Genomic DNA, 12,666 nt, shown 5'->3' on the forward strand with positions numbered 1-12,666 from the left:
CATGCCAAGAAACTGACAAATAAAAGCGATAAGGTGTGTGTCTACTTACAGTCGAGAGATTAAAAGTTCTATTTACACCAGATAAAGCCATTCCCAACATTTACATCCAGGTATTTAAAACTTCTGACTCATAAATGTGTGAGCATCTATGATAAAATGTATTGAGGGATAAGGCCATCCCCAGTCTAAAAGCAACCCAGTAAAAACATCAAAGTAAGAACGTAGTAGCTATTAAAATAATATATAATAAAAAATAATTAAAATACTCAGCAGAACTGCTGAGCTTGTAACATTAGAAAAGAAACAGTTGTCAGTAGTATCACACTTTACCTCCATTGTAGACAGCCTGTGGAGAAAGAGCTGCTGTTGCCAGACCAACTAACTGCAATCTGTTGTGAGGCCTATGTGGAAAGCCATGTGTGCACAGTGTCGCAGACGTTAATTAACCAGATACCTTGACTGAAATATTGGGAGCTGACTGCACATTTTAAATTACCAAACTGCTATAGTCAGAAATAATAAATTCTGTTTATGAGTCACATAAGTCAGCATTACTGTTACAACTAATTTCAAACGGTCCTACATGCCAGCACTAGCTAATGCAGTGTCCTTACAATTGATAGAATTGTTTTCACAAATGAAAAGCCTTTTACATTAATAAAAAACAGTGGTAGGGCTGGAAAATATCATTCACTTAAATAATCAAAATTGGGTAGAATGTTTCTGTGACATAAATCTGTCTGGGAGTTGAGGATATTTTCTGGGGCTCTTTTCATTGCTCAAAAAATCTCCAATTATTCTAAAATATTTAGAAAATTACCCTGGTGAAGTAGTTGAAGATCGGTGGCAGAAATTTTAAATACCTGGATATAAATGTTGGGAATGGCTTCATCAGGTTTTTAAAGAACCTTTAATCTTTTGATTGTAAGTAGACACAGACTTTATCACTTTTATTTGTCTGTTTCTTGGCATGGCTGAATTTCTGGTAAGTTCTTTTATTTATTTGTATTAAGTGAAGCACCTGAAGATGCAAATTTAATTTGTGAAACCAATCATGTTCTCCAATAAAGAATTATAACAGTCACAGCAGTCTTCTTTATTCCAATCATGATCTTTTTTTTCCCCAGCATTATAATTCAATTATGGCATCACCCCCTTACCTGTAACCTCTGTGTCAGAATTATTTTATTTACTCTACATAAAAGAATGCTAGATGTATAAGTAACTTACATTTTCCTCCTTTGCGTTATGAGAAATTATCGCTTGTTTTTTTTTTTTAAGGTAGAAATGCTGTTTGCTGAAAATCTTCAGGTACATATTACAGTTACATATTGTTCATTTTCTGTCATCCTCAGTAGTGTTCGTAGTATGGATATCACGTTATAAGATAATAACATCAGTTAAACTTACAAGGGATTGGTCCTATCCAATGTGTCAAAACGTACCCTGAAATTTTTCATGCAGCTAAAATACACTGAAAGGAGTGCACTGTCAAAATTTTAACTGTCAGGGCACACTACAGGTATCTTTTTTTTAAATGTTAAAGTTACTCATTTTTGCACTTAAACCAGACAAAAAATGTCTCACATTATTAATTCTTTGAATAACTTGCAGTTCGTATCAACAGCTAAACTGTTGCAGACATAATTGTTACACGAGTAACTATCAGAGGAAAGAAAATTGAGGTTACATTATAGACAACTTCCATCAAATTGGACTTTGATTTGTTGACATTAAATATTTTATATCAATTCGTGTAGCACAGTTCTTACGATAATTTTTGAACAATGTATGTATATCTTTTTAACAATGAAACAGTTCCTTGTATATTAAAGGACATCTTCTGTACATGGTGAGCTGCCTGTAGTCACCACAAACATGTGAATTTCTATTGGTTGATGAAAACAAACATTTTTCCTTACTCCAGGCACATCTGATAACAGAAAAATTAATGTTTTCAGGCACTTCTCTGTAATTACTAGTTTTATTTTGAAAGAATTGGAATGGAGTAAGAAAACATCGTGGTGGTTGTTCTGCACATTGTGCTGTGTACCAGGCGTACTTGATCAAATTCATAAAATGCCGAAGTGACTGAAGATTAACAAAACTGTTCCGCTGATAAACCTGAAATTACAAAGCGCTGTTGGAAATTATATAGTCAGAAAGTTATCTGAAAAATGCTTTACTGTGTTGAAAAACTTTTTCATAGAGAGGCTGAATCACACTATTAGTTCCAAGTGGAATATGGAATCTTTTCATCGTCCTCCTAAAGACAGAGGTGTCATTTGGCCATGCCAAGAGTCCAACAAAAGTAATGAATTGTTCTCTGCAAGTGGTAAGATTTTTCAGGTATAACACTTAAAATTATTCTCCCCACTTTTCCAGAAGATTTTGCTGCATCAATTACAAGACTTTTTTTAGTAAACGCAACTTTTTTTAAATTTTTTGTTCTAACTTGCCTTTATGTCCCTGAAGACAGAGATAACATTGCAGAAACTGTAAATCACTGATGCTTACCACTATCACTGCTGTTTTCGAATGTGTCATAACATTCATCAACTGCACAAATGATTCTGCCTTTTTTTTTCCTTTCTTCTCTCTCTCTCTCTCTCTCTCTCTCTCTCTCTCTCTCTCTCTCTCTCTCTCTCTCTCTCTCTCCCCCCCCCCCCTTCCCCAAATCCTCAAAATGATAAAGTGTGGTTTGCACAAAACCTGACTGACTGGCTTTATATGCAGTTTTTAGGGAATAACACGAAGATTCACCTGCACATCAACTATGAATATCTATATGGTACATATTTCCTGTTAACAACATCTCCTCTGCAAGTTTACTTGAGGTAAACTTCGTAATTTTGTGACTTCCTTTTCTGTGTTATCTCCTGGCTCTGTTTAACAGGTCAAAGAAGCCTGGAAATCAGTAATTATCTTCTCACTTGCAATTCAGTGCACCAAGTCTTGTTGGTCTCCTTCGATAACATTGTATTGGTTCTCACAAGCAATTCTAAATCTTTCAGATAGTTTTTCTTTCACATTTTTAATAGTCCCATTGTGGCACATATTTATTTCGTGTAAATCTTTCTTACATTTATACAATTCATGTCCAGATTTTATGAAATGAAATCAGCTTTGCACACTGCTTAAGTTCAAGCATTTTCTCCCTCTTTCATTTAACCAAAAAATTTACAGCCTTTTCTATCTCATTGAAAGCTATTACTGTACCTGTTTTCCCTGGGCTTTCCAACAGCCTTGCCACAGAAGTAACACAATTTCGCATCGGATCACCAAAATTAAGCAATGTCGGCCTCAATTACCATTTGGAATGATGATCTTCCATGTCTGCTGAGCGCTGTTGGCAAGCAATATGTACTCAGCCCTTGTGAGTCTAATTGAGCAGCTACTTGGCTGGGAAGTACTGGCTGTGGTCATGAAAACTGACAATGGCCGGGAGAGCAGTGAATTGACCACATGCCCCTCCATATCCACATCCTGTGACGCCTGTTGGCTGAGGATGACATGGTGGTTGGAAGGTTGAAATGTACTCTGTTTTGGTTTGGGACTTTACTGTATTTTATGGACTATAAAATGCACTTTTTTCTTTGAAAAATTGCCTCCAAAATTCATGTGAAATTAATATAAAAAGTCCAATGTTTGATTTAAAATTTTGCCGGTCTTAAAAATGGCCATACATTCAATACCGTGGGAAACCTATCTCTAACTGGCAACATTAGATTCAACTGGCAGCAGCAGCGCACCAATGTGACGAACATGAGTTGCGGGGATTCACAAGCTTGCTAACATTGTCTCTCTCCTGCTCCACCGTCAAACCCAGAACACTGTCTAGCCTATGATGCATCACTTCAAAGTACAGTGCCAGTGAACTTGAGTTGAAAGTGATTTGTGTTATGCCTAACAATGCAATATTTTTGTTAGTAGTCTCATAATGGAAAAAAATAAAAGGTATTCATATGATGCGGGCTATAAATTGAAAGTAATAGTATACGCAGAAGAACGTGGAAACAGAGCACCTGAGACCTGAGCAGCATTTCAGCCCTCCACGAACAGTTAAAAAAAAAAATCTTGATTAGCAGGCTAGTAAAGAAGAACTGAGAAAAAGAGGAAGACTAAATGTGCAAATAGAAGTCTGAATGCAAAATGGCCAAAACTAGAAGATGACTTATTGAAATGGATTCAAGGACACCATCAAAATGGCATTTGGAATGAATACAAAAATGATTCAAATACATACTCGTAAGCTAGTGCTACAGTGGAACTTAACAGATTTCAAGGGTGGAGTTGGTTGGTGCTATAGGTTTATGAAGTGTGATGGACATAGTATGCAAACCAAAACCAAAATATCTCAGAAAAGGCCACAAGAGTATGAAGAGAAGATATTATCTTTCCATTTCTTTGTTATTCAACATCGAAAGAAAACCAGTGTGGAACTAAGCCAAATAGTGAATATGGACGAAACTCCTCTAACATTTGATGTGCTGAGTAACAGGACTGTTACCATGAAACATGTTAAAACTGTAACTATAAAACAAGTGGACCTGGAAAAAAGCACTACACTGTTGTCCATTCATGTTGTGCTGATGATACTAAGTGTAATCCAATGATCATTTTCAAGAGCAAAACAATGCCTTCCAAAATACCACTTGGAGTTGTTGTTCATGTTCGTGACAAGTTTTGGTGGACAAGGCTGGTATGAAATTATGGATGCATAACAAGTGTTGAATGGACAAGGCTAGTATGATATTATGGATTAACAGTGTGTGAGGGAGAAGGAAAAGTACTTTATTGAAGAAGAGTTCTCTTCTTGTACTAGACCAGTTTAGTAGTCATTTGAAAAATTCTGTGAAAGAGAAATTGAGACAGGGAAATACAGAGCTTGCTGTTATTCCTGGAGACTTACTTCACAATTACAACCTCTTGATGTCTCGATAAACAAACCGTTTAAAGTATGTGCAAGAGAGGAATGGAATAAATGGATGATGGATTAAACCCAACATGGATTCACTGGATTCACACTGAAGGGGGCTTTAAAATGACCTAGAATCAAACAAGTGTCTCAGTAGATAAAACAGTAATGGTCTAGAGTGAGAGAAGACATTATTGTTAAATCTTTCAAGAAGTGTGGCATAAGTGAAGCTCTCAATGGCAGTGAAGACCATCTTATATATGACAAAGAGGAATAAGAAGAAGAAGAAAAGTTCCGATGATGATTTTCAGGGATTTTAAAGATTAGTTCAGTTTTATAAACTCAGAATTTTTCATTTCTTTTGCCTGGCTTTGCAATCTAATAATAAAAATAATGAAAATGTTATTTTTTAAAAAAAATTGCTTAAAAATTGAGGTGCTTCCTATGGTCTGTAAAATATGGTAATTAGCAGAATTATCATTCAAACCATAATTCTTGGAATTGTCTGGTTATTTTCTATTTCTTCTATGTTGCCACATTGTAAAGAATGTCCAAGAAATTGACTAATAAATAACACATATATAGATCTTCAGGAGAAGTAAGTGATTTCAGTTGTATACCATGTTTTTCATATTTATTCTGTGCAAAGTTGAAAACATTAATTAGATTCCACATTACTGTGAAACTCAGGAACCTGCACATAGACAGATGCTAATAGCAAGCATATGCCAAGAATCACAAAGAAAATGAATTCAGTTTTATCTCCATTGTTAACACAGAGCGATATCACAGAGGCAACTGCTAATTATTATGTATATTATATGAGGTGCAAATTTAAGCGAATAGTAACTGGGAACAGTTATTTCAGAGAAACTATCAATGGAAACTGAAATTGACTTTACATATTATGATCACATTGTGCCACGTTATCTGTTTATTGATGTGCCGTCAGTCGAGGACATGTGCCCGCCATGTTGCGCATATATTGTCTGCAACAGCTACGGCAAGGGTATACAATTCGCCAGCTGTCTGGTGAGCTAGGACTTTGGAAATTTTGACATTGGGTTTCTTTCGGTATATTCTTCCTGTATAAAAAAAAATCTACCGGGTGACCAAAAAGTCAGTGTAAATTTGAAAACTTAATAAGCAACATAATACTATAGATGGAGACATAAAAATTGACCCACATGCTTGGAATGACATGGGGTTTTATTAGGACAAAAAAAAAAGAAAGAAGGAAAAAAAACAAAGTTCACAAAATGTCTGACAGATGGCGCTGGACAGCAAAACGTCAGTGACTGCACATGACAATCGTGTATAAAAGGAGCTGTAATATGAGAGAGAATCAGATGCGCCAGCAGTCGCAGCATGTTGATGTTATCTGAAAAGGCGTTTTTAGTGAAGCTGTATTATCAGAATGGGGAATGTGCTAGTTCAGCGTTACGATCCTATCGCCATAGGAAGGGGATTCGAATGGGTAAAGGTCCATTGACAAATGCAGCTGTGGCAAGAATGATTTCAAAGTTTGAAGCCACAGGTTGTTTAGACGATAGACCCCGTAGTGGCCGACCGAGCACAAGGCATAATGCTGCTGAGACAGTTCAGGAAGAAATGGAGACTGTAGTGGGTTCGTCTGTTGTTGTTGTTGTTGTTGTTGTGGTCTTCATTCCTGAGACTGGTTTGATGCAGCTCTCCATGCTACTCTATCGTGTGCAAGCTTCTTCATCTCCCAGTACCTACTGCAACATACATCCTTCTGAATCTGCTTAGTGTATTCATCTCTTGGTTTCCCTCTACGATTTTTATCCTCCACGCTGCCCTCCAATACTAAATTGGTGATCCCTTGATGCCTCAGAACATGTCCTACCAACCGATCCCTTCTTCTAGTCAAGTTGTGCCACAAACTTATCTTCTCCCCAATCCTATTCAATACTTCCTCATTAGTTATGTGATCTACCCATCTAATCTTCAGCATTCTTCTGTAGCACCACATTTCGAAAGCTTCTATTTTCTTCTTGTCCAAACTATTTATCGTCCATGTTTCACTTCCATACATGGCTACACTCCATACAAATACTTTCAGAAATGACTTCCTGACACTTAAATCAATACTCGCTGTTAACAAATTTCTCCTCTTCAGAAACGCTTTCCTTGCCATTGCCAGTCTACATTTTATATCCTCTCTACTTCGACCATCATCAGTTATTTGGCTCCCCAAATATCAAAATTCCTTTACTACTTTAAGTGTCTCATTTCCTAATCTAATTCCCTCAGTATCACCCGATTTAATTTGACTACATTCCATTATCCTCGTTTTGCTTTTGTTGAAGTTCATCTTATATCCTCCTTTCAAGACACTGTCCATTCCGTTCAACTGTTCTTGCAAGTCCTTTGCTGTCTCTGACAGAATTACAATGTCATCGGCAAACCTCAGAGTTTTTATTTCTTCTCCATGGATTTTAATACCTACTCCGAATTTTTCTTTTGTTTCCTTTACTGCTTGCTCAACATAGAGATTGAATAACATCAGGGAGAGGCTACGACCCTGTCTCACTCCCTTCCCAACCACTGCTTCCCTTTGATGTCCCTCAACTCTTATAACTGCCATCTGGTTTCTGTGCAAATTGTAAATAGCCTTTCGCTCCCTGTGTTTTACCCCTTCCACCTTCAGAATTTGAAAGAGAGTATTCCAGTCAACATTGTCAAAAGCTTTCTCTAAGTCTACAAATGCTAGAAACGTAGATTTGCCTTTCCTTAATCTAGCTTCTAAGATAAGTTGTAGGGTCAGTATTGCCTCACATGTTCCGATATTTCTACGGAATCCAAACTGATCTTCCCCGAGGTCGGCTTCTACTAGTTTTTCCATTTGCCTGTAAAGAATTCGCATTAGTATTCGGGTTCGTCTGTGCACGGGGAAGTCAGCACTCCTGCAGTCGCATGTCGCACCGGCATTCCATACACTACTGTTTGGTTGGTACTGAGTCGTACCCTCCGATGTTATCCGTACAAAATCCATCGGCATCAGGAACTGTTACCTGGCGATTTAGTGAAGCGGAGAGCATTTGTGGTGTGGGCATTTCAGAAGATGGCAGAAGATAACAATTGGTTGAGTAATGTGTTGTGGACCGACGAAGCTCATAAACACCTGCTGGAACGTAAAATGTTTATGCAGGATGGCACTCCACCCCATATTGCTAGACACGTGAAAAATCTCTTGCGCACGTCATTTGGTGACGATCGTGTGCTCAGCCACCACTTTCATCATCCTTGGCCTCCCAGGTCCCCAGACCTCAGTCCGTGCGATTATTGGCTTTGGGGTTACCTGAAGTCACAAGTGTATAGTGATCGACCGACATCTCTATGGATGCTGAAAGACAACATCCGACACCAATGCTCACCATAACTCTGGATATGCTTTACAGTGCTGTTCACAACATTATTCCTCGACTACAGCTATTGTTGAGGAATGATGGTGGACATATTGACCATTTCCTGTAAAGAACATCATCTTTACTTTGTCTTACTTGGTTATGCTGATTATTGCTATTTTGATCAGATGAAGCGCCATCTGTCGGACATTTTTTGAACTTTTGTATTTTTTTGGTTCTAATAAAACCCCATGTCATTCCAAGCATGTGTGTCAATTTGTACCTCTCTATCTACATTATTCCATGATTTATTCAGTTTTCAAATTTATACTGACATTTTGATCACCCGGTACATGTCAGATTGGACAGTTTCCTTGTTAGTTGATTGCCTGGTAGTGTTCGTGCATCAAGACTCTTTGCACAGCACTTGCCAGCAGTTTTCCCTGCCAAATCATAAATCGGCTTGTAAATCTGCCCTACAGTTTTGTGAAAAGTAACATAAGACTTAAAAAAGGAAATCAAACAGTTTCATATAATAATAATAATAATAATAATAATAATAATAATGTATATGAGCATGAGATCCCGCCTGAGTAAGACAGTGCAGAGGTAAGACACTTGGCAAGAATTTGAGAGAACAGCAGTTCAGATCTCCATCCAACTAACGAGCTTTAAGTTTTCCATAGTTTCCCTAAATTGCCTAAGGCAGAAGTTGGCCTGCTCCTGTGGAAAGGAATGGATGATTTCCTTCCCATCCTTCCCACTTCTGAGCTTGTGTTCTGTCTCCAACAACCTCATTGCTGACAGGGTGATAAACCATTATCTTTCAATTTTTTTTACCCCTGAGTAGTGATTCCTTAGCATTTTACTTCCATATTTGGTCCCTAATTGAGTGCACTGCTATCATCTGCATTCCTGATTTATCTTTCGACATACTACACTGATGAAATTGCCTTAGAAAAATATAATAGTTGTCTCCTGAAAAAACATATAAGGTGATCTTCATGGTACATTGTTCCATGTTTGTTATAATACAGTCTAGATTGCTGCATTCCCAGTTTTTTAGTCTGTTATGATATTATTATATTATGAAAATACCTTAACAATTGTCTCTGTTAAAATTATGTTTGAATGATTACTTTATTAACAGCAGAATACTGCATATTAATACCTATTTAATGTACTGAACTTTTAACAGATATGGAAGAGCTAGAACCAGATAGTCTCCCTAGAAGAGTGCTGCAGTTTCATGATGTGATTCCCATTTCTATACAGTGTGATGCTCTAAGTGTACAAAAAGTAAAGGAACGAATTAGGGCTGTACTGGACTTCCAAGCTGAATTATTAAAAGAAGACAATGAAAATTATGTTCTTCAGAATATTCGAGCACAAAACAAGGAATTTGCAGCAAAGATGGTGTGATAACTTGGGAGTTATTTTCTAAATGTATTTACTTTATCATTTCTTATATGTAGAAATACAAGATTGTCTAAAAAGTTTTTTGTAAGATTTTTTCCTTGTCTCCTTTTTTTCCTCAAAATAAATTCATGAACTACACTTGTTGATGATTACTGCCTCTGATGCAGCTGCATTGGAGCACAAATTATATTCTCATTTATATACTAATCATTTGTGTACATAGATATTTTTAGGGTTCCAGTTCATCATCATAATTTTTTATTTCTGATTAGCACACAAACTGAATCAGCATCCCTGTCTAGTTTGAGTATTGGTAAGAGTTTGAATCACAGGTACCTGAGGCATACAGTAATCCTAATATCTGACGACATTGTTGAGGAGGCCATATGTCATATGCCACAGCCGTGTCAACTGATGTCTGGCTGCCTACAAATACATCAGTATGAGGTAGCAAAGCTCTTCATTGTGTCATATGAAGCTTACATTTATCCACCGTATTGATCTGTGCATTATCTATCTTGCTGCATTTTTGACTGTTGTCGGGTTGCACTTTGAAAGAAAAGAGCTTGCTTATCAATGACATTTGCAATGCTCAGGAGTTTATTCGCAGTTTGCCATTCACTTTGTAAACTCTTATCATTACTGACTGCTTGAAATTTTATTAGTGTTCCTTTGGTTGCAGCTTCTTGAATGATTGTGTGGATTGTTTTTGTCTGCAGTGTCAGGCGGGAAAGAGGTGATGAGGATGTTTCTCACTGTGCGTCAGACCATTGAGTAGTATGGCTTAAAAGTTTTTTAGACAAATAGAGGTGTTGGCTAAACATAAAGAATTGCCAAAGTTCTTGGTTCAGCATCAACAGCTGATTAGTCTGGTGTCTATCTCTCAACCATATGCTTGCTTCAACTAAACAAGTGAAAGTTAGGTGATCTACCTCCGTCAATTTCTTTTTCAGTATGAAGCAAGTCAGTTTACTTGTCCTGTTTTTTAAAATCCTCTTCTACTACAGTCTGGTATCAAGCTGTACAAAATGGTTCATAAATTGCGACTGCTCTCTGATCTAAGTAGTTTGAATTTTAAAGAAATTTTGTGTTTGGTGACTAGGCACTGTGTAGTTGCAGCAAGATGTAATTTCAGTCAAAGTGGTAAGTAATGCAAGCAGACTTTTGCATTCTGGGTTGTAGATCCTGCAAGGTTTATTCAGTTTGGGATATGTGTCTCATCCTGTTCTTACTCTTTATTTGTATTTGTCATTCTCAGCTTTGTTCCAGATGAAGAGGGCAATGCCGAAGTATACAGTCATCAGACATAACACTTGCCGTAGTTTCAATTACCACTTGAGGTCATGAGACAGCAATGGTAGTATAAGCTTTGTACAAAGACAGACTCTTTGTAGCAGAAGTTTCTAATACCCATAGTTGTTTGCATTAGTCAGATGATAAGCATTCATCATCACCATCTTCCCAACCAAGCAAGCATAATATTATGCCAATGCATGATAAAGTAGCCAGTTCAGTAGTTAGTGATTCTTACTCTAAAATGATGGAAGATACGCAAAAATTCAATGTGATGTCTACTGACAGTCCTATAGACAGTGAGGAGAAGCACATAAAATTTACTATCCTGTGACACTAAATGTATGACCCAGAAAAGTCAGCCCAAGAAAATTGTGTCCAAACTGTTGGGCCAGACATAAACAACGTCACTGTCTATGTCAATTGTTTTGCGTGCAACAGCAGGGTCATATTTCAAGAATGTCTCTCGCCCAACAATCAAGAGAACCACAGCTGTCACACCACTGCACACAAACAGGTCGGAGATCATAACAACAGACGCAACTCTCCACAAGATAACAATGGCATATGTGATAATGGCCCTGCAGTGAAGTTCCAACTCAACACCAAAGCCACTATAACCTTAAAGAAACTGAAATGTACTGGCACATTGGCTCACTACTGATTCCAAAACTGCAATGGTATGTGGTGACTCATAATATGCAATTGATTCCACTATAGGATCCAGTTACTACTCACATCACACACAGAAAGGTAATAAAACAAGTATCTTTTCAACTACTAAATTCCAATGTAACTATTAACATTGTTTTGCATTTCCTTTGTTTGTCCATAAAACGTAAATCAAATTACCAAAAACACTATTTAAAGACATGCACAAAAACATAGAATTGTTAGAGAACAATTCAAGAAGTTTTACTTACATGCACTTGCTCAATGCAATGTTGTTGTTGTGGTCTTCAGTCCTGAGACTGGTTTGATGCAAGCTCTCCATGCTACTCTATCCTGTGCAAGCTTCTTCATCTCCCAGTACCTACTGCAACATACATCCTTCTGAATCTGCTTGGTCTATTCATCTCTTGGTCTCCCTCTACGATTTTTACCCTCCACGCTGCCCTCCAATACTAAATTGGTAATCCCTTGATGCCTCAGAACATGTCCTACCAACCGATCCCTTCTTCTAGTCAAGTTGTGCCACAAACTTCTCTTCTCCCCAATCCTATTCAACACCTCCTCATTAGTTATGTGATCTACCCATCTAATCTTCAGCATTCTTCTGTAGCACCACATTTTGAAAGCTTCTATTCTCTTCGTGTCTAAACTATTTATCGTCTGTTTCACTTCCATACATGGCTACACTCCATACAAATACTTTCAGAAATGACTTCCTGACACTTAAATCTATACTCGATGTTAACAAATTTCTCTTCTTCAGAAACGCTTTCCTTGCCATTGCCAGTCTACATTTTATATCCTCTCTACTTCAACTATCATCAGTTATTTTACTCAATGCAAAACATGATTAAAATGTCATACCATTTTTCACTGAGACTGCTGTACTAAAGTGCCAAAGAAACTGGTATAGGCATGCATATTCAAATACAGAATATGTAAACAGGCAGAATACGGCACTGCAGTCGGCAAACCCATATAAGACAACAAGTATCT

At 37.3% G+C, this 12,666-nt stretch overlaps 1 protein-coding gene across 1 annotated transcript in view; it reads left to right on the forward strand.

The window, feature by feature from the left end:
• The window catches only part of LOC124605852 (GTP-binding protein 10 homolog), a 68,214-nt gene extending 58,429 nt beyond the window's left edge, over positions 1–9,785 (forward strand). Inside the window, exon 7 of the mRNA XM_047137785.1 lies at positions 9,485–9,785. Within this exon, the coding sequence (XP_046993741.1) occupies positions 9,485–9,708 (224 nt within the window). The 3' untranslated portion in view covers positions 9,709–9,785. The remainder of the gene's footprint in view (positions 1–9,484) is intronic.
• The last annotated feature ends 2,881 nt before the right edge of the window (positions 9,786–12,666 follow it).

Source organism: Schistocerca americana, chromosome 3 (genome assembly GCF_021461395.2).
Source record: "Schistocerca americana isolate TAMUIC-IGC-003095 chromosome 3, iqSchAmer2.1, whole genome shotgun sequence".
In the NCBI taxonomy this organism is placed as follows: domain Eukaryota; kingdom Metazoa; phylum Arthropoda; class Insecta; order Orthoptera; family Acrididae; genus Schistocerca; species Schistocerca americana.